General features: G+C 40.0%; 1 protein-coding gene across 1 annotated transcript; it reads right to left on the minus strand.

Annotated features, from left to right (window-relative positions):
• Positions 1-1,442: 1,442 nt before the first annotated feature.
• LOC144520930 (putative helicase mov-10-B.1) lies at positions 1,443-10,601 on the minus strand. The gene is made up of 20 exons (XM_078255057.1): positions 10,412-10,601; positions 10,011-10,158; positions 9,274-9,496; positions 8,822-8,908; positions 8,229-8,388; positions 7,951-8,105; positions 7,541-7,708; positions 7,242-7,348; positions 6,908-7,107; positions 6,497-6,600; positions 5,716-5,813; positions 5,534-5,629; positions 5,227-5,332; positions 4,329-4,446; positions 4,021-4,212; positions 3,031-3,099; positions 2,804-2,929; positions 2,505-2,593; positions 2,307-2,411; positions 1,443-2,190 (listed from the first exon to the last, which is right to left on the minus strand). The coding sequence occupies exons 1-20, from the start codon at positions 10,496-10,498 to the stop codon at positions 2,181-2,183; spliced, it is 2,448 nt and encodes an 815-aa protein (XP_078111183.1). The 5' UTR covers positions 10,499-10,601; the 3' UTR covers positions 1,443-2,180.
• Positions 10,602-22,967: the final 12,366 nt, after the last annotated feature.

The following is a 22,967-nucleotide window of genomic DNA, read 5'->3' on the forward strand; positions in this document are numbered from 1 at the left end:
TCTAGTGATGAGAGTTGGTAATCAATACCCCAAATCATAACGTATACATCTTCAGAAGTTCTTTATTAATTCTTAGTTGTTTTGTTTTTTTTAAGCTGCCATATTGTCAATGTCAAACAGTGCAAAGTAGTGTAAAGCACAACCTTTAAGCTACAGCTCTATCTTCAACACATCTGGAATACTGGCCAACAAGATCCTGCAAACAGCAACGATCGAGATAAGAAAACCCCTTTTCTCCTACATCGTCACAAAAAGCAGACCACTGACCTAAATAACCTTTGATCCCTTAAGAGCCATCCAGATGGAAAGACCAGATCACACCCCAGTGTGAGCTGTTAGTGCCACTTGGATAAAGATCCATCATCATCATTGAACATCATTACTCACCTCTAAGAGCCAGTTTCACCAGTTAAGAAACTAGGAGAGCCTTCCAATGGGAACTTTAAATTCTGACCGGTCAACATACTCATCAGATCCAGACATGTGCTGGGGTGAGAAGTGAACACATCTAACTCCAGTATCCATGAGAAGCTACCCCAGTAGTCTACAAAACCTTCACTCACTATAGCCTTGTGTACCAGTTTCCCCTTTTCCTCGTGTCTTGTTTGTCAAATGTAATTGTAGTGTTTATTACTTGAAGTTACGGTAAATGTTATGTATGTCCAAAAGTGTGTGATGCAGCTCAGTCACTTAACCCTAAAAAGACCTATGCAAAATCATAATTAAGATGAATAACAATCATAATTCTAATTTAACTCTCTTGTGTGGTCCACAAGGAGGACTATTTCCCTATTATAGTACATACGCTAATATGATTTATGTGGCTGGATAAAACATTTCATCTTGGAGTTGTGCAAAATAAAAATTTAGAAATCCCTCTTATAATCTTTATTTTTGAGTGCACAAATTCCTACAATATTCAAATGTCTCTTATGTTTTAAGATGTTTTCATGTTGTTTTTGTGATCTTTTTTCTGTGAAGCACTGTGCCCAAGACAAATTTCCCCTTGTATGACGAGTGGATTGTGCCACAGATAACCTACTGAAGGAGACTGTTGTATGACTCTAACGTGTGGATAGACTACACCGTCGCCAGTGTACATCGTCGTTGATAATTACGCCGCCACACCTATGTGGAGTTTAAAATTCCAACACAAAGAAAGCAGAAGGAAACGGACATCGGCGAAAAGACACACATCCGGTGGAATTTCCTGCGGCGCCGGAGCAATCCCGGAAGTGGAACGTCGTGGATATAGACTATGAAGACATTAATTCGTAATAAAGGGCGATGACACAAATGAACACACACTGAGTTGTGACTCTGTTCTGAATCATACAGGATGCTCATAATTGCAGAGTTATTGACAAACTTATGATCAGACTTCTCTTTGTGATTATTCCAACGATTATTTGGGTGTGAGACAAATAAAAAGAGGGAAATACTACAGATATACAAATATTTATTGACTCAATTACAGTATGTTGAGTCATATCATTGTTCAACTGAAATTGAAACAATCTTCTACATTCCCCTATCATTTCTTGTTCCACAACATTTATTAGCAAACCATACAGTGAGTCATGAGTAATGTTTTACCAGTTGTCAGCAGGTGTCACTGATTATTACCATGGAAACATAACTTCTCTTTAAAAGTCCATTGGGAAACCTGATAATTGAATTGCCATTATTCTATTTTAATTTGAATTTCTTAGCGAAATCTTAGATGAAGCCTAGAAACAGGGTAGGGTGGCAAACTCTTTGGTCTTAAAATTAGTCAGTCTATATTTTTGTGAAGCAATCTTGTTCATTTTAGGTTAGCCTGAACAAGATGAAAGATATCTATAGCCCAGTTTAACATAACTCTCTAATGATGACGGTAGATTGTTGTTAGATAGGAGATACTAACAAAGTCAATCTAATAGGAAACGTATCACTCTAATTCTATTTTTTGTACCATTAAAAGTGTTTGTAGAATTTAAAAAAAATACAATTGTATTATAATGATATTTAAGATTGTCTTTAAGATAGACAGTTCTGCCCTGTGTCTGTCCTGAGTCAACTGCACACTTAGTTCTCAATTTCTCAACCAGTTCTTTATTTTTATGTTAAATACTAGAGCTGAGAGAGATGAGTATGCAAGGTCTGTCTGTTCCTTCAACAGGGGTCCAGCTGTTGTTGAGTCATTCTTCACTGTGGGGTGTAGATCAAAGGTGGAAAGACAACCCAAACATCCATTAGTCTTCAAGACAATTTTCGGACAAAAGAAAGACGAAGTGTGTGTGAGTATGTGTGAATGTGCATATTACCAGAGGCTCGGTGAGTGTACATTAGTCAATGGACTTTCCTCTTCCTCTGCATCAGAGACTATAATGCCACGGTAAGCCCCTTGTTGGAAGCAGTAATAGATGAATCTAAAAAGAGAAGTCAGTGTATGAGTCAGAGTTAAATGTGTTTTTGTCCAAGCCATCCTTCTCCACTAAAAGAGAATTAGATGGATGCCTTACTTGTTCCAGATTTGGTCAGTTTTCAAGACTCTTGGGTCTCCAACCACAATCAGCAAGGCTCGTGCTCGTGTCATTGCCACGTTGAACCTCTGAGGAGATAGTTTCAGTTAGTGTGCATGTATAAATGTTTGTTCGTGAATTGATCTGCTGGTTCGACCATTGTGGACATTAGTGGTTTCATGGTGGTGTTTGTAGCAAGGTGCTCAAAATTCTAAAAGGAGCATCTAATTTATTATGGCTATCTTGCATGAACATCATATATTGCTTGAGTTATTGTGTGTTTGTGTAATGTTTCTCACCTTCTCATTATCAACAAAGCCTATAGTGAATCTTTGCTTGTGTGCAGTCAGTTTGGGATTGCTGCGCACCGTAGACACCAGAATCACGTTGAACTCTTTACCCTGAAACTGCTCCACTGAACCAACCTATGAAAAATATAAATGCAAAGTCTGTTTATTAATGCAGTTTAAAAATGTCTCTCAAACATGTTTCGCAACAAACCACACATCACTTTCTATCTCCATACCAATACGTTTTCCAAGTTTATCTTCATGAGATCTTTGTCTGTCTTAAGGGCATTCTGGATTTTCTCCACCTGTCAGCACACAAAAATAGGATGATATTAACAGGATTACCCTAACCAGATGAAGTGTTGGTCATTACAGGGTTTGATCAAACTCAAACCTATATGTGTCCAGGCACAATCCACCTATTGGTTGCGAGGCTGAGGTGGGTGTGGCTTACCTGCATCACAGAGCTGTAGGAGGAACAGTCGAGGAAGGACATGTGTTTCTGAATGTTGTGAGGAAGGGATTCCATCCTTCCCCCTCCCTAAGTTGTGTTAATGTTATTTGTCCGCATCTTAAATGTCTACAAATTAACTGTAAACGGAGCATCGAGGCTGATCAGCGCCAGACCTAGAACTGAGCTGGTCGGGTAAAAGCGGAGCCAAAGGACGACAGATAGGCCAATCCACTTTACCTGTGGCTGGCAAGCCGAGTGTTTAGCTCTGTAGACTTAAATGCACGGGCAGCCAAAACTCTGGAAGCCCCTAGACGTAATCATAGTATCAAGTTTTTCCAGGGTTGTGGTTATGCCGTGACATATGCAACTATCACTTTAGCAGTGTTGTATTGCTAAAATGAATAGTTGCATAGATTGCATAGTAAAGTTGCACTGCACGTACAGTAAAAAGCCTTAGTCTCTTTGTCTCATAGACTTTACACTGAGGTGATATCATCACATAAAAACAACTTTTCGAGGCTCTGGAAAAGTGTTGCAAATATGACACGTAAATGTTTTATAATACAAAGAGTAATAATAATTGACCTTGCTTGCCATTTGAGGTGTCCTGTCAGCGGTTTTAAATATATGTTTTCATAATGGCGTCTATAGGGAAAATGTACTTTGGGCCATCTGGGATTATTTTTGTGTTGTATGGCGCTCGGCCTCTGACTTGCAGTGCCATATCCAGGTCTAATAATATATCCATGGATTATTGTATTAACATACTCACTTGTTTTCTGTATGGGGCAATGATGCCAATCTCTCTCGGTTGAATTTTGGTCACACCCTTTCTTTTAAGATGATCAACGAGGGTTTTTAAGTATTCCTTCAACACCTCCACCTCTGCCATGTTGTAAACAGAGGGGCTGCTGGCGTCACGTTCATCAGTACCTGCCACTCCATGGAAGATCAAAGGGAAACCCTGAGACAAGGAGAAACAAATTAGAATAGAGGTGGAGAGAGAGGATTGCCTGTGTGTGTGTGTGTGTGTGTGTGTGTGTGTGTGTGTGTGTGTGTGTGTGTGTGTGTGGACATTACTTTCTTGGGCAGGCGTTCCCATTTGCGGTATGAATTGCATTTCTCTTTATGAGCATAAGGCTGAAGTTCTCCATTATAAAAGAGCTCATTGGGAATTTTCAGAATTGCAGGATGGGACCTTAGAGAGTGAAGAGGAAAGAAGCCCATTAAAAAAATAACATGTTTAGACAGAGCATGGACAAGTGAATGGAGGTATCACAGAGAGGGTGTAAAAGTGGGGTTGTGTACCAAAACCCTTTCCTAAACGACCGGGCCAAATAGCAACGCAGATTTCGGTGCCTCATTTTTGTGCCACTTATATGCCTGCCCTGCTATCCGGTGCTCTGAAACGGAGATCAGATGCAACAGAAGCATCGCTGCATGTGCGCTAGTAACCATTACACTTTGCAGCAGGTAACGATAGCCTACTGTTAGCTAGTAGCTGGCTTGAATATGGTTAAAATGCTGAAAGCTAAACAGTGTAAAGTGTGGCAGTATTTCACTGGAAAGGATTCCAACATCGGAGAGTAGCTGCACCATAGACACTTGTGATGCTCTCAGATTGGTCGGAGAAACAACACAAATGGGCCTTAATGGTACGCTCAATTACAGTTGGGAGGCTGTTGGTGCATTCAATGTTATGTAAAATACCCTTTTGTCATCCAGTGGTTCTTTTTGTCGTAGTAATTGTTGCTACATTTTAAATAAATAATTTCAATTTGACCATATGGCATTAGCAATACACAAGCCGTGCTCTTCTTTATTTTAAAGTATTAATGCAAAGTTTAGGCACCGGCACCATTTGAAAAGTATCGTTTTAGAACCGGTATCGGAACAAACCCAAACGATACCCAACCCTATTTAAAAGTAACATTGCAAGAAGAAAAAGCAACAAATGTAAGCATCACCACTACCACACCTGTAGTTCCTCAGTAATTTGGTTACAAAACGGTTGTTGAAGCTGTGTTTCTCATGTGACCTGTAAAGGCTGATATCGTTCATCAGACGCTCCAACAGGGACACACCTGCACAGAATACATGTCTTTAAACTCCCTTAGGTACAGGCATTAAATGGAAAGTACTTAAGTGAGCAAGTGATCCATTAATTCAGGATCTGTTGAGTTAGTTGCTTCAACTTTCACTATTATTCTCTGATTTTGCATTAAATAAACATTTGATACATCAAACACTTGACCTATATATAAAAAGGTATACACAGTGCTCACCCAAGCCATGTTTCTCTGCCACTCTGGATGTGATGATGGCGCCTAACTGTTTAGGGTCTCCAGCTAGCACTACCTGGCATTTCTGTTTCAGTAAACCTTTGGAGCAAACAGAATCATTAAGGGCACACACCATACAGAATAATAAATACTGTAATGTTAAACAAGCCCAGCTTGCTCGTCACCTGCTATAGGGACGATACACTCTGTTTCTGTAGCCTGGCCTGCCTCATCCACAAATATATAAGTGTAATGATCTACAGGAATCCCTCCTGTCACTAGCCTGGAGAGAGAGAGAGAGAGAGAGAGAGAGAAAGAGAGAGGACAAAATTAATATATAGGTAAAGGAATTGCAGTTTTTGATACAAGGGTTCTCTAACTTTCTTGCATTGAAGGGTTAGGGTTCATTTCTCACCCATGTGCTACTTTTTTCATGGTGTTACTAGGGCTGATTTGTTTAATTAAGGTACAGCAAATGCCCTAAGCCCAGTTCAGACCAAAGATTTGCGACAAGACGAAACTGTTTTGGAACATTGCAGGGATAAGTTTTAGCAGTCTGAACTGGGCTTTAAGGTAAACTGGAACTTGTATGAATGTAATGTGTCTGTGAGCATAACAGACCCAAAACAAAGCACTCTAAGAACAACTGCACAAGTGTTAAATAGGGAATGACATGTTCACACGAAACAGGCTTGCTAGGTAAATATTTACTGCACAGAAAGTTGCATTGAATTGACAATTGTACTTCGAGTGGATCTGGAGTAATTTGAATTGATGTAGTTTGAACAACATTCAATGTATAAAATATTACACTCAACATAATGCTAATTGAACTATAGCTCAGCTTTTGCTTGTGTTAGCCAGGAGAGTGATACAGGCAACACTATAAAATGTCAAAATATGTATCTGTTGTGAAAATTGTCTATTTAAAGAGAATTATAACACATGAGTAAGAATGTACTGTACCTTCCTGCAGTTAGCAGCGTGGTGGCCATGATCTTATACTTCATCAGCTCCTCTTTAGGGGGCATCATAAGTGTGTTTGTTTTGCGGTTCAGGTTGCAGCAAGACTAGAAAACATATACATACATATAGACAAAAACACACAGTACACATAGATATGCAGAGCCCAAATTAAGTTTGACAGGATTTACTTGCTTAAAAGTTAAAAAACTTAGTAACACAAATAATAATATTTGATGATACTTGATGGGGGTAGAGAACTTCATAACTACTATGTACTGATATGTCTTTGTGGATCTTCATAAACCATCCTTGTTTGAGAGTGTGGTAAATGTGACTTCTAGCCAAATATTTGTGTTGTCTTTAGTCCAGGTTTGTTTATATATGATGTATTCTTATGAAAAGAATCCTGACCTTTATATTTTGGGGAATATTTCTCACAGGGCAGCTTAGGGCGAACAAGCGATACACCTCGTGCTCTCCTATCTTTCCTTCCAGAATCTTCTCAAAGAGATGATCAGTTGCACTGTTGGAAGGAGCGCAAACCAGGATGTTGCATGAGGGCTGCGTTTCCACTATCCGCCTGATGGCTTCCACCAAAGTCACTGTTTTGCCTGACCAATACATGTAAAGATACATTATTTATTACTAATGTAGATACAAATCAATACTTAAGCATCAGGATGCACACACACACACACACACACACACACACACACACACACACACACACACACACACACTGTACCTGTGCCAGGTGGACCAAATACCAGGTAGGGGGCAGGTTTTGCGGAAGCAGCTACAATGTGTTGAACCGCCTTTTGCTGCTCTGGGTTGTCCCCAAGTTCTATCAGTCTAAGGACAGGGAGAAATGTGTGCAAAGGAATGATTTCAGAGCTGAAAAACATGCAGGTATGTTTACATGCACAGGGAAAACTGAATTTTAGGGACAGATGGGATAAAAGGCACACACAGTACTTAAGTATGATCTTGTCTGTATCACGTTTCAATGCTTTCCCTGGATTCTTGACCTTAAGGTAGTCTGACCTGTGTAGATGTGAATGGTGAGAAGAAAATCGTCCAGTAGGGAACAGCACCTCCTTCAGTCTGCTCGTGTATGCCAGCTGTACTGCTCTATGCTGGATACGCAGGGGCATACGGCCGAGATAGAAGTTAAATCGGTACCTCGTGCCCTCCTTGAAACAATTCAGGAACCTGCATTCAGATGTACATGTAATTATGTGTGGTAGTTAGGTGCTTAGAGCAGCATGCAGTTATACAGATCTATCTCATTATTTAGTTGATTTTAATCTACAGCAATGCAAAGATGCATTTTGACTTAATTGGACAAATACGCCACCAAACAATGAAAATAATCTTTGTGGCAGTGTCTTCAGGGATTCATCATTGAATCCCATTTGACCCATTCTTGTTTTTAAACAATTGACTGTTCTTACTCTTCACTGAATTGCAGGTAGACATGCTCCGCATCGACATGATGGACCCAGCCATTGTACATTTTATTTTCAAAAACTCCTGGCTGGTTTAAAGGAGTCACCAGCACATTGTTCCCCAACAGCCTCATTGGTGAGTTCTTATAGACACCTGCAAGCTGGTGAGAAAAAAAATGTATGTGTAATTTACGGTTTCATTCTGAGTTGTTGTGGTGAAAGCTTCAGCCAAAACAATAGCAGTTGTCAGTCTTTATGTTTTTTTTGTGTGTGAGGCACATCACCTGCAGAATGAGAAGGAATGCGTTGCTTTTGTGTCTAAACATGGTGGCATTCTGGTTGAATTTCTCAATATCTGTCTTCAACTGGAGCTCCTCCACATGCAGCAGCATTTGGAACCTCCGGCAGTAGGTCCCCCAGTTCAGAGGCATCTTTTCCAGTTCCCTAAAGAGATCCCAGTGACATATACAAAATTGAATAACTTCTACAGGCACAGCAGACATGTTTCCTGCCTTGAAAGCGTATGGCTCATTGTGGCATTTTCTGTTGCCTTTTACTTACTACAGATCAGCCTAGGCAAGTTAGTTTGAGATGTAGTATTTCCACCCACTGTTTATGTAACATTTCCAGCTCTTTGCTTAAGGTGGACTGAGACTACTAGATGAGTCATTATTTAATGATAGACACTTTTTCCTTTACTTGAATAATAAAGACACTGATCATGTAATATATTGCCCTGACACATGTTTAGTTGTTAATGAAGCTCAATATTTACAATTTGCCACAATGCTGGGTGAACCTTAATACACTAAATAAAATCTGGTACAAATTATGTTCACATCCAATTTAGGGTGTATGTGCACGTGAAAATACATACTTGTCAGCTTTCTTGGGGTCTTTCATATTGTCGGGCATCGGATAACCCTTCAAAGGCACCACAAGCTTAAGCCACGTCAATCCAACACTGGAGTGGAAAACCAAAGACAGAACACAGGACAGTAATAACTTAGATGACTAATAATAATATTACTGACCAATATGTATTGCAATCTTCCGGATGTGAATTGGGATGAGTGACTCAGTGTTCCATGTGAATGAACACTGTCAGAGGGGTACCAGAACACAATATAAAACTCTTTTACATTCAACCTTTAATTGTCATTTCTGTACATTTGATCTTTGTCTGAAAAAGGCCATGAGAGAAGGTATTACAATTCTCAAATCTGTAATAAATAAATACATATACTGTACTTGATGATTTCATACACTAATTTCATCAACATACTAACATAAATAACATGAGTATTACATGATAATAACTTGTTATACCCTTTAGCAGGTGTCCAATTCATTGTTTGGAGGTCGCTCACTGAGGTTGTGGCTGTAGGGAGGGGCTCTTCACTAAAAGATGTCCAATGTATGACTTCCAAGATACGCATAATCTCAAAATTATCTGAGGACTGCTGCCGTGATTCAACTTGAAAGACCAGTAACTGTTCATAGAAGCCTGCATGTTCAGAGTCGATATGGACCTTGAGTTTGTATGACTCTCCTAGAAAGAGCATAGGGGGAAAAAAAGGTGATGAAATTAGGTATAAACAGGTACATTATGCAGTAATGAATACAATTATATATTTCAAAGCTGGAGACAATCTAAAAATGTGGCTTTTTCCATTTATTAGATAATATGAAATCACAATAACAGTCATATTTCTATAGTACTTGTTGGAATTAACATTGTCATTGTCTGTACCTGTGCTTAGCCTAACCTAACACATGACTGGAGGAATTTGCAAAGGCACTGAACAGATATTAACAGTGACTTGTCTCAACTGGATAGAAAATGACACATACTTTAATTATGCAAAATTGCAAAACTACTTCACTATGACTACAGTTCAATGTTGTTGTCCCTCGTTCTATAACAGTTTTTTCCATTTTTAATTTTCTATGCACATTTTTTGAGCCTTTGTTTTGTCACATTCACCACCTGTGCTGTTTTTTTTTTTTACTCCTTGTGTATATCCACAATGTGGGGCATATGATTGTGTGTGTCTTCGTCATACCTGGTCCAAGAGGAAGTTGCTTCATAGTCTGGATAAGGTTTCCATGACAGTCTCTGACAGTGAAAATGTTCTTCACGAGGTCAAAAGCCCAAAAAGTTAAATCCACCGTTTTGACACCACAGTTCTTCACAGTGAGTGGCACAACTTTCTGTTGGGCAGGACATGTTGTATGTAAATTGTCAGTCATGAGCAAATGCATATCCACACACACACACACACACACACACACACACACACACACACACACACACACACACACACACACACACACACACACACACACACACACACACAAGACTCTTTGCTACCTACAACATAATAATACCATATTAATAAATAATCTCACAGATTTCTCAGCTTGGTCATTAAAAAACACGGCTTCTTAGTCCTTTTAGTCTCACCTTGTTTTCATACACAGTGAGGTAGATCTTCTCCTCCTTTGACGGAGGGTCTGAGGTTACGGTGACATCATGTTTATTGGAGATCATCTGAGCCCTGTGATGTTGAACAACAAGTAATACAACAAATATTTTACATAATGTGGACGTGCCAAACACGTACAGTACTTCTGTTGCAAAGTTTTGATTACACTTGAGGGTTTAGGGTGTGTGGCCACTATCCCTAAACAAATACTAGAAATACAGGCTGCAGAGGTAGAATCAGTGTAAACACCAGCAAGCACAGTAGAGGAGCAGACGCACAATAAAGGTTGAGAAAGAAACCATTCAGTCTTCACAGCCCTTAACCACATCAGTACTGTATGTCTGTCTAACAGTTGATGGGAGCTGTTAGAACATTTTTATTGAACTGAATTTCTTTTTTTTATTCCTTTTTCATAATTTTCAAATAACTCATATCAGCTTATAACAAACCATAAAGGTGCTTTCAGACAGGGAAGATGTTTATAAAAAACAGATGAAACGTTTTAAATAGACCACATAATTCCTACAATTAGTCTTTTGGACAGAGCAGTGAAGTTGTCAACAAAACTTGTAGAGGACCTTGGATGTCTGTACATTCTTCACAGCAGGATTTTTAGTGTGCTCATCAACGCAGTGCAAAGGCATTCAAAGGAGGCAAAATCACCACATGATAACTGCTTGCATTGAAATGACTCTTTAAATATAGCAGCAACACCAACACATACATTTTTTTTGGAGGGGCTGACTTAACGAGAACTGGGTGTGGAAATGGAGCAGTGCTACTATTATACAGCCAGGTTGAGCAGACTGAACATGGCATGGAATATGTTAACAGATTAGTTGTATTTGATGACTGAGCATGGTGCACCATTCACTTTCTATTGCATATCAAGATAGGAATAGAAAAAGCTAGTGGCACACTGGTTCTTGGCTTGTCCTGGGAACATTCATGAGTGCCATCGTCCTTGTGGACTGGACTCAACAGATCAGTAAAAGTCTGCTGTATTTTGCACACAATCTGTTGTGGTAATGGACGTGCTGTGCTTTTATCAGGCTGGGGAGACAGAGGATAATTCTGAAGCTGTCGAGTAGGGGGGATTAAACTCTCTTCAGGCGGGGGCTAAGGGGGCTCCCCTTCAAGGTTTCTGGCGTGTTATGTCTTGTCGTTGTATTGATTCATCTTGTCTCTTGTCCTTGGTGGAGGGAGCAGATTAGTGACGCAGGAAGTAAAATGCTTTGGAGACAGTTTTACTTCTGATTTCAGGTTACCATCTGCCCTAAAAGATGTCTATAATGCTAGAAACACTTCAATTTGTCAATAAAGTGCACTCACTGTATGGACGGTACATAAAGTTGATAGCCAGGTGTTCAGAGTCAACAACTTGCTGAATCTCTTAACTCCTCTTCTGACTGGTGGTAGAGGGCCACTGATAAACACCTCAGTATTACTGATAAACACCTCAGTATTTAGGGAGCTGAGTCTTGTCATCACTTGATTGATCAGTAAAGAGTTGTTTTAGTACTTCTGATTGCTCTTTCACACTCTCAGTGGTCCCTACAGAATGTGCACTATGATGTTTTTCACAGTTGAATGTGCAGCCAGAATATGTGGGATTCTTTCTGTCATGTCACAGTTCTTAATGCTCATGCCTTTACTGTTTAAAAGCAAACTCACCCACAATCAGAGTTTGCGGCCCAGCCATTAGCTTTCCCTGTAGGCTTTTGCTTTAAGGATTACTGTCACCCTGCTGTCTGAGGATGAGAGGATATACTACGTACAGGTCATCTGATGGAGATCCATGGTCCTGCAACAGTGGTGCAAATCTGTTCTCAAGTTGTACATTGCTTGTTGGGGAGGTTTGTTGCCAATTCTTCTTTTTGCAGCTGTCCACAGCTGTGTCCTACTAAGCACAAGGGTCGGAGCCCTGCTTGGATGGCAGTGCAGGCCAAACAGTAGCATCGCTCTCAGGGCACTGGGCTCTTCCTGTCATTTGTCATCCCATTTCCCAGGAAAATGATTTATTCTTAGACCTTGCACCTATTTCTTAATAGTCTTGTTGGTGTTAGTTAGCCGTGTGTTAGCATTCTCTTGTCAACTGTATAAGTCCATGGTAAAGAGGTATTATTCTCATAAAAATTATGGTTGTAGCCTTCTGTGTCTTTTATAAATTAATGTCCCACAGATTTATAAGTATCCAGGATCTGCTGTCCATAACGTTTAGTAAAAGAAAACACAAGGACATCAGTAGAGGAATGTAAGCAAAGCGGAAAGCAAGCAGCAAAGTGTTGCACTGTGAGAAAGCCAGAAGCTTGGTACTGTAGAGCTAATGATCATATTGTTTCTATTATTGATATTTTTCTTGTAACCAACACTATACTTCATCTGGGCATGTAAATAGTAAAATTTAAAGTTTTAAAAATTCACATCACACCAATCAGGTTTCAGCGCTGTGATATTCTGCCTGTGCACACTTTAAATACATTTAGAAAAAGATCATTTGAACTTAACTTTATTTATTTATTCAAACTTTGGTCATATAATGTCATGAAAGCTGAATATTTAAATATCAGTAATTACAGCTTTGAATCTGTCTGAGCTTAAGAATTCTAATTGAAGGTTTTCTCACCTGTATTGCTGAAATAGCTTTGCCATTTTCAGACGAGCTTGAATCTTTTGGCGGGCCTGCTGAGCCATCTGTGCTTCATCATTGAATTTATTTTGTGGCCCATTCAAGTAACCAGATTTTCCTGGTCCTGCATTCTGGACAGAATGGACAGCTGCAGGCGACATCTGCAGCTGCTTGCTGCATTTGCAGAGGAGTAAGCTAATTTGGTCCTGATGGTACTGGGGGAAAAAAAGAACCAGAAAGGACCGTTAACCTACTATCTGCAGTAACGATAAGTTGTGATTATAGCAAAATCACTCCGTCCTATGTGCTGGCATTACCATTCCTTCAGTAATATGATCCCCTATGTTCTGGCTTTTATAGGCCTGTGTTATATGTGATGTTAAACCTTTCATCAAAACACCTAACTAGAGCCTCTAACCGAGAGCACCCCCAAAAATAATGTTGTCCACTTATGCATAGGTTTCTCTGACCCTGCTGTCAGTGCACCTTACTCCAGCACATAAAACAAAAAATGACTGAACGTAATAGTAATATATATATTTTAAAATTGTATTAGCCTTAACTAGCATTACACATAGGCCTACAGTTATCCATTTAAATGCATCCACTTTTAAAAAGAGTTATGGAATTAATGCAAGTTGTGGTATCAGGTCTGAACATAATGTGATACTTCACTCTCATTGTACGTTACAAATATTTCTCAAGTCAAGTAACTTAAGGGTAGCTAATTAGTTAGTTAGCTAGCTAGCTAGTTTCTACATGTATCCGCATTCCGCTAGGCGGCACAGGAAGAAAGCTGACGTAAGGCATTTGAGCTTGGCACAGATGAGGCAGAAAGAGTGAAGCAAGTGTTAATAAACAACACAAAATAACTGTGTTTATGGTAAGTATAGCGCTAACTGCCCGGTTTAGTCAGTGATTTAGTTTCAACAGTTTAAGTGTAACGTTAAGTTAACATTTAGCTAGCTAGCTTAGTTATAGCTAGTTCATATTTATAAATAGATAGCTAGCATGTTAACTTTGCCTACTAACGTTATCCCTTAAACAACTTCAACTTTAGCTAACCTTGACCTCAACCACAGAAAACGGCGGTAATATAGCGCTACTATGTAGCAACATAACGTTATATCGGTATAATAACTTACTTTATTGGCGGAGAACATAACGTAGCAGCACCACGGGAGACTGGGGAAAAGTAATTTGAAGTTAAAGATGTGATTTAAAGATAAACAGAATTCCGGTTTGAGTGTATCCTAGCAACTGCAGCTTGTATAATTTCAACAGGTGTGCTGAAGTAGCTATGTTTTCCATGTTTACTTACGAGTAGTTTTAGTTTATGGTTAGGAGCATGGATGTAGTCAGAGAACGGTTAGGAGTCGCAAAGGTATGGAATCCCATATACGCGAATTTGATGGGGGAAAAAAAATCCTTTAGCTAAGTCATCATTATAATGAGAAACTTTCTTAAAATAATGACTTAGCTAACGTTTGTATCTTAAAATAATGACTTATTATCTCAAAATAATGAGAAACTTTCTCAAAATAAAGAGATAGTATATTTAGGTAAGGGATATCTTTTTAACAGTGTTTTTTAAATGTATACGTTACATTTCAATTACCCTCACTATTTAAAACAGTTGCTAAGTATGAATTGAAACACTCTACAGAGCTCTTTCTTTCTGTTCCTTCCAATAGAAAGCCATTATGTTTAAAGCTCTCTGATTGGGAGTGATCTACCTTTTGAATTTTCGATCCATCATCTTTCCACTTGTTAAAAAATTCCCTCTCTTCTTATTGTAATATGTATAGGAGATTAGTAATCACTGATTACCTATGTGTCTGTTATTAATAATTACATCAGCCATCTGTAGAGACACCTATTGCCTATATACAGCATGGATGTATTAAAAGAATAAAGGGATACAGTAGTAAATAACGCAAGGAAATGTAATGTAAGTTTATTTTCATGTATGTCTTTGAGTTATTAATAAGATTGACTCAAAGTGGCTAAGAGGCTCAGTCACAGCAGGGACCACAGCAACAATTGGTTGCATCTCCCAATGAGATAGGGCATAAAAAAAATGAAGAAATGAATTTGAATTCTGGTCCTGATGGCACTAAAGGAAGGAACTGTGATGGCGAATGAGTCTGAAGCTGGTTTATGTTTGACTCTGTTTTAGTTTAGTTTAGTTATTTTTGTATTTTAACTTTGGCCACTAGGGGGTAACGCAGACAAAGTTTTGCTCAGTGTATTAAAGCAGACTGTTTTGGCTAAATCTCTGAAATGAAAGTAGGTCTACTGTAGACCTACTTTCATTTCAAAGATGTAGACCGTCTACATCTTTAGCAAGCTCTACATAATGGTAGCCTGCAATATTTTCAGGTAATTTATTTGTCAGGTAATTTGTTTGCAGTCTTGAAAGGTGCTATATAAATTAAGTTAATTGATTAAATTTGGTCTCTTCACTCTTCATACAGTAAATAGAAGACGTTAACCTGTCAAATCAGATTCAATGTGTTTTATGTTGTGACATTAAACAGTAAGCAGAGGGAAGATTTCATGGGGACAGGATTATTACCATGATAGTTATTATGATATATATTTTAAGATTTTTTTTTATTGTCATTGCAAAAGTTCAATCAAACTGTGCTGTGCAGAAATCTGTTAGTAGGTGCATACAAATAAAAATGACATCATATTAAATATATATGTATAAAAAGAGCAACGTACCGGCCGGGACTAAATTAGGTGTTCCTCAGGAGCAACACTAGATGATTTGTTAAGTCTTTATGCTGGTTGGGAGTTTCATGGTTTAAGAAGGGTTAGTTTGTGTGTATGCGTGAGCGTAGGAGGTGTCTACTGATGACTCTGAAGAAAGTTTGCAAGTGGCCAAATGAGGATTAGAGGAACGGGGGTCGCGTTTGTTTGACACAAAATCTGCAGAACAACCAGAGGTGTTTGTTTATCCTGATCAGTTTTAGTGCTGTGTGCATGTGTCTGTTTGTGTGTGTGTCTGTTTGTGTGTGTGTGTGTGTGTGTGTGTGTGTGTGTGTGTGTGTGTGTTCCTGTCAGCCTATCTGTCTGCCTACCCATGTTTGTGTTTGAAGCTGAATGCTATCAGAGTGCATGATGACTCAGCCGTCCAGATTGTCTTACTGTACGATCATCTCTCTCTCAGCCCTGCTGCGCCGACAGTGACTCAGTGTCAGTGTTCATCTCGCTGTCCTGGCGGCTATGAACCCAGTGTGTGCATGTGTAACTGTTTATCTGACGACATGTCGATGCATTGTGTGTTGTGTGTCAATGACCCAGAGAGACAGCGGAGCCAAGAAATGACTTAAACGGCCGCAGCTGCATTTCCATGGCAACATGGTGTTTTAATGGAGGGACATTATGGGCTAGAGAGCAGGGTAATGACTGCTCTGGCCGTCGGAATGCCTTGATCTTATCAATATGGCAAGAGGGGATGCTCCCACTTTCTGATGGTCTAATAGCCCCTGCTCTAATAGACAGGCAGCCTGGGCCACTGAGGTCACTTGGAAACACAGGACCACCCCTCCCACATACACACTGGCACACACACTCAAACCCATAGCACTGCTTTTCCATAGAAGCATCAGCACATAACTGTGTCCAGTTTTCTGTTGATGCACTGTTGATAGCTAGTCAAAAGATCCTATTATAACTTTGCCTTTCTGACAAATGTAGCACGTATATTTGTGATGGAAATGTAATCAAAGGGCATTTCTTCCAGGAGAGGAAGAAACAAGGGAATGGATGAGGAGAGAGCAAAAGAGAGATAAGCGTTTGTTGAAAAGCTGTTTGTAGAAGAATGGCTTGTCACTGTTTTGGCACCCTCACACACTCTAGTACTTGCAATACCCTTGCGAATCTCACACAGCACGGCGGAGTGTATACACGGGCAAATCCTATAAATCCATTTGAATACCACAACAGTCTTCTTCTAATCTGTTTGTTTGAAATTTGTGATGAATCGGCAATTTTCAGCAGACCCAACGCAGGCCTTATCCACACCTATTTGTCCATGTTAAGGGTCGAGTTATTTCTCAACACGATTGGTTGGATGCCAGTGGAGGAGTGTGTGTGTGTGTGTGTGTGTGTGTGTGTGTGTGTGTGTGTGTGTGTGTGTGTGTGTGTGTTTGTGTGTGTGTTTGTGTGTGTGTGTGTGTGTGTGTGTGTGTGTTCCTCTTTATCTCACTCAATGAGTGAGTGGAGGTTGGCTGTAAGGCTATCTGTCCCTCTCAGACACCCAATCTGTCTCTGTCACTGTGCCTGCACGCACACACATACATGCTCAGACATACATACATTGATGAACTGGCCACAGTGACGTTACCTTTGTTAGATGCTGATATCGCATCAGTGCCACATTATTGTGTATTTTGTACTAGCCAGACCAAAAAATGCATCATTTTAGTTGTGAAAGTGAGTAGTTTTTCAATTGGACTTTGTGAATCAATTAAGCATATTAATCTAAGTTGAATTTATCAAAGTCCCTTTCTCTCTCTGTCATTACAGGCAGACAGACAGTGCTCAGGGTGAGAGCTGTGCCTGTACTGAAGTGTCCCATTGAGCTTGCTGAAGTGGACTTATCTCCTACCATCCCTTCTCGCATCTCACTCTTTCCTGGATCCAGATAGGGCTGAGAGTCACACACATCCAGCCCTCCTCACACCAGAGAGGCCTCTCTCTTCTGGGCTCAGTCCCACACTAGACCCCTTCAACTATACATCTTCCTTACAGTTGGCAGAGTGCTGCATGATACTCAAGGTAATGATTGTGTGTGAGGACTGGACAGTTGATAGTGATGGTTATGATGTTGACAGAGATATTGATGCCACCGCCAAAGAAACCGCTAATTCTGAGTGAACAATAAAGACACTATCAGGGAGAGATGGCTCTGAATTATTAAAAACAATCTAAAATGCAAATCAGAGTTCAATGAAAGCATTATATACTTAGAATTTTACACAAGGATGAAAATATATATATTTGTAAGCAGCAATGTGTGAGGTCTGCCAGGGACAAACACAAATACAGTAGATGTTTGAAATACTGCAACTGTCCAGCTCCACTATGGACACACACATAATATAAACAAACACTAAAAGTAGCACATGAGATAAAACAAACAAGATTAAATAGCACATAAAATGCTATTCTATGATAATCTTGTGTGTTTAATCTGTTCAAAAATGTGTGTAAAAAAAAGTGTAGAAACGTTACATGGTTTTACGTGGGGTCTCGTCTCCATAACCAGCAGAGACTCCAGGAGGAGTATCTGCCACGAGACTCCTCCTGGAGAAGTAAACCCATGCAAAAACCACAACGTGTCGTTTTGCACTTCCGTTTTTGTATGTTTTAAACAAACAAGATATAAGGTGTTAATTGTTGAGCTTTAGAGGTGCTGGTAGGTTGATTTTGTTGCCTTTGCACAGCTGGTTAGCTGTTTCCCTCTTCAGTCTTTGTGCTAAGCTAACAGGCTGCCTCCTGGCAGCAGCTTCATATTTATCGCACGGGCATGACAGTGGTATCAACTGTCTCATCTAATTCTCATATCTAACTATTTTCTTTTTTTGTATCTTCTATTTTTATTTATTTTCAGATCATGACTCGGAGAACAAAGGAACGTGGACACAAGGATGCATAAAGTAAGGGTAAAGTTTCTATTCCAGGGAATTTTGATACACGCATATATTTGGCCAAGACACACAAACAATGTTGACACTGAAGATGTGCAAACCTAAATAGTTAATGCTAGAGCCAGCCAATGTAGCATGCAAAGTGCGTCACACCACATTTGGTGATGCTCCTTGTTGTTTCTTTGTGAGGACAAATAGGCAAGTTGCAGTATTTCATCTATTTGTGTTTGTCCCATGGGCAAAGACCTCAGGCGTAGCTGCTTTATATTGTTGTCATCCTCCTGTAAAGTATATAGCATATGTATTATTCCTGTAATTGAGCTCTCATTTGTATTTTACATTGGTTTTAGTAATTCATCCATACACAGTCTTTTTCTTAAACTCTCTTTTTAAGGGCAACATTACCAACATTAATCATTTGTAAAGGGACTGTAGGACTAGATCACAATATCTAATGAACTGATAATCAGTTCATCACTGAGATTTCAAGGGTAGAGGCTGCTACTGTGATGGATAGTCCTGGTGATGACATCTGCTTGTTTCTATAGGTTTTCCTACATGTATATTTGCATGTTGTTTAGTCTGGCGTGGTGTATTGTTGTGAAGTGGAATCATGTTTATTGATTTGTTTACTATGAGTAGGAGGCTTTTCAAGCATACACAACTTTCCTTCTCTCTCCCTCACTCTCCCGCTTTGCCTCTAAACTATAGGGTGAGAGAGTGCATTGCAGGCAGCTGGTTACTCCTGTTCTGGGTGGCCATATTGTCAGATTCCCCCAACCAATCCAAGAAACCCTTAAACATTACCTTTCCTTACAGCATGTAACTCTGTCAGATTACATATTCCTTGTGTTGTTGTATGCGGCTTGGCTCTCTGTGTGGTAAACAGCTGTTGGTGTGTGCTTTAGTGTTTGATAAACATATTAGACTGTTGTTTACTCTCCCCTAAACTATCCCGGTTCAAACACTTGATAGAGACAGCGCTCCAAGCCAATAATGAAGATTTGTGCATCGTTGTAGTACTGTGACTAGTGAGATTAAAATCATGCTGCCCCGGCGTACTTGACACACACACACACACACACACACACACACACACACACACACACGACACACTAGTTTTAGTGTGCTTTTCCCTGCAAAGGGGTTTCGTTGAGTGATTTATGTTTTCACAACCTCTGTATGTATGTGTGTGCACCTGGTGTAAATGGGTGTTTGCATATAGTGTACATGTGTGTGTATTGTATGTCCTGTCACATATGTTCATGTGTTGGATGTATGATCTATAATGTACACCTAGTACAGTGAAGTTGGTGCTGCTGCCAGTCTCTGCTTGAGAGGAGCAGTTTTCCAGTCTGAGGTGAATCAGAACATTATCCGTAGTTGGCTGGAGTTACTGGAGTTACTGATATTGCCAAAACGATGTGTGGTTTGTCCCTTGTTACTTCAAATTTCTCTAATTTGAAGTAGCCAGTTGAAATACAAATCTGTGTTAACGAAGTCCAGATATTAACAGTAACAGTAAAACATGTCATCTATTGACATGTAATAGAATAAAATTCTAGATATATGAGATCAGACTCCGGATTTGGGTGTTGTTGCATTAGTATCAAAGCTGGGTTACGCCTGTGTGAAAGCTCTATTAGACTTGATTGAATTATCTCCTTACAGAGAGTGGGAGGCTGAAGCATAAGCAAGTCACCCTGAACAGAGAGAGGGACAGATGAGTTTCCTTCTGTTGTTTTTGTTACACGAGCACTTTATTGTAAAACTGAAATGATATTGTTCCCGTGGCAGCTCTGTGTAAATGTTTTGTGCACAGTATTCCTCCATTTCATGCCGAGCGCTTGCTTTGTTTACCACTGTTTACTGAGCGACTGAGGCTACTGTACTGTGTCCTTGCTCTCGATCAGCTGTCTCAGTGCTGGTAGAAGGTGAAGCCCAGTCAGGGGTAGTGTAGAGGCTTGTTACTGTTGCACTGGGCTGTGAGCATCAACAGACTGACTGTGAAAAAGACATATGAAGTTAAAGATAATCCCAAATTTCTATAATTCTATGCCTGGGCTAATCTAAGTGCCAACGAGAATATACAGTATATTCTGGGAAGAGAAGGAGCAGGAGAATGAACATTGGAGAAAACTGCACCTCAAAACACAAACAAGACAGTCTCCCACATTCCACATGGAGAGTGTTTGTTTGTGTGAAGTGAGTTTGGGATTCGTTATACCAGTACATTTGTGTGTATCTTTAGTGGTTTGTGTTTTTCAAGGTGAGGAGTCTAGGAGACTGGGAGTGGGACGTTGGCTCCAGTGATGTGATAAACACATCTTCTCCACTCTAAGCAACAATAAACACACAGTTGTGAACATGTTTGAGTTCAGGTAGACACTCCAATAGATGCTTTCACCTTTTACCCACTTTCCACTTAAGAAGCTATGTCTTATGTTATTTTTCATTCAATTTTTAGACCCTTTAAAGTTGCGTCTGGTACACTGATTCTCTGATTTGAGGAGACAGAGCGTACAACCCAATTGGTGCAGCATATGCTGATTAAAAGTCACAGGGATGAGCTGAGTTTTGGTTTAATTGTGTGTGCACGCTGGGATGGCTCAGCGCTATATCTATCAATGTCACTCAGGTAGCCATGGTATCACTGTTAGTGTCAGCATCAGTGTGTGTCAGCTGGTATCACTCACTGGTATCTATGTCTGTGAGGCCTACACAATTTGACCCTGACCCTGTATCTCTCCTGTTTCCCACACCTCTGTCTCCCATTGTGTGTGTGTGTGTGTGTGTGTGTGTGTGTGTGTGTGTGTGTGTGTGTGTGTGTGTGTGTGTGTGTGTGTGTGTGTGTGTCAGTGTGTCAGTGTGTATTGTCAGCCCAAACCCCCTGGTATGTTGGTGGAATTTCGACTATTTCTCCAGGTCACCGTTGTTTGTGCCTTGCGAGGTGTGTCTGTAAATTCCCACACAAGGAGGGAGATAAACACACTCACACTGTTACATGCATATACAAACCTCGTCACATCGCAGCCCACACCTTGTACGGTGAAGAATTCACCGCGACTAACTTAAATGTCCGACTTAGACTCAACACCGCCACTCTTTGTCCTTTGGTTTGTTAGCTGAAACCTGCAGAATATTCTGCTATCCAACGCTAAGCTTGACTTGTGGCCTACCATCGAGGGAGTTATATCACAGATGAATTAGGGATGACAAATTAGTGCTGTGTCAAGTCACACAAGCATTCTACTCACAGAAAATTAATTGAGGTCAACCTGCATGTGGTTGTATGTGTCAGTTGTTGGAGCAATTATGGAAGCGCTGGAAATGTTTTACATGCAACAATGAGTAAGTAATACTCCTCTGCCAATAAAGGGGAATTGTTAGGAACATTCCAGTTGTATTATTTTACTCAGCAACTTGCCAGATCAAATAATTGATTTGGCAACCAGTTGCCTGTTGACCAATATTTTCAAATTACTTGGAAAATAGAACTGTAGTTGTTGCTGTGGTATTATAGGGGGGGGTTGCTATCAAAATGAGTTGCTATGAACCATTATAGGAAATGACAGGGCAAAGGGGGCAGTTTTTGCTGTAGGTCTCAGGAGATAACTGTTTTGTGTCGTAATCCCCTTTTCCCCTTAATGCAGATGCTGCAATTCATACTCATACTTTCTCTCCCTCTCTGTCTCTACACCCCTCGGGTCCTGGCAGGTCACGTAAATATTAGTCTGTGCTCCCTAATAAATCTGCACCTCCTACTGCTCACACAGCCTCCCAACTCAAACCTGTTACCAACAAAGCTGCACCACCTAATACCTAATGGCTGACACCCTCTCAATGATAGAGGCAGAGCGAAAGATCAATAGAAGAGTTGACACTGAAGGCAGTTACACTAGTGTTTCCGCTAGAAAAAAAATTGCGCCGGTCATGTGACCTGCAAGGTTTTGTTTTATCGGTCAAATGGGAAAAGTTCCGGTCAAATATTTTCCGTGTTTATTGCGCTTAAAATTAATAATAATAATAATAATAATAAATTTAATTTATATAGCGCTTTTCACGAACTCAAAGTCGCTTTACAGGGTATAGAAATACAGACAAACAAACAAAACAAGATTCAGGCACAGATGAAAAGGGGAGGGGTGTGGGGCTAGGGATAGGCAGTGGTGAAGAGATGGGTCTTGAGGCGAGACTGGAAGATGGTGAGGGACTCAGAGGTGCGGATCTCTTGGGGGAGGG

Source organism: Sander vitreus, chromosome 7, assembly GCF_031162955.1.
Source record: "Sander vitreus isolate 19-12246 chromosome 7, sanVit1, whole genome shotgun sequence".
Classification (NCBI taxonomy): domain Eukaryota; kingdom Metazoa; phylum Chordata; class Actinopteri; order Perciformes; family Percidae; genus Sander; species Sander vitreus.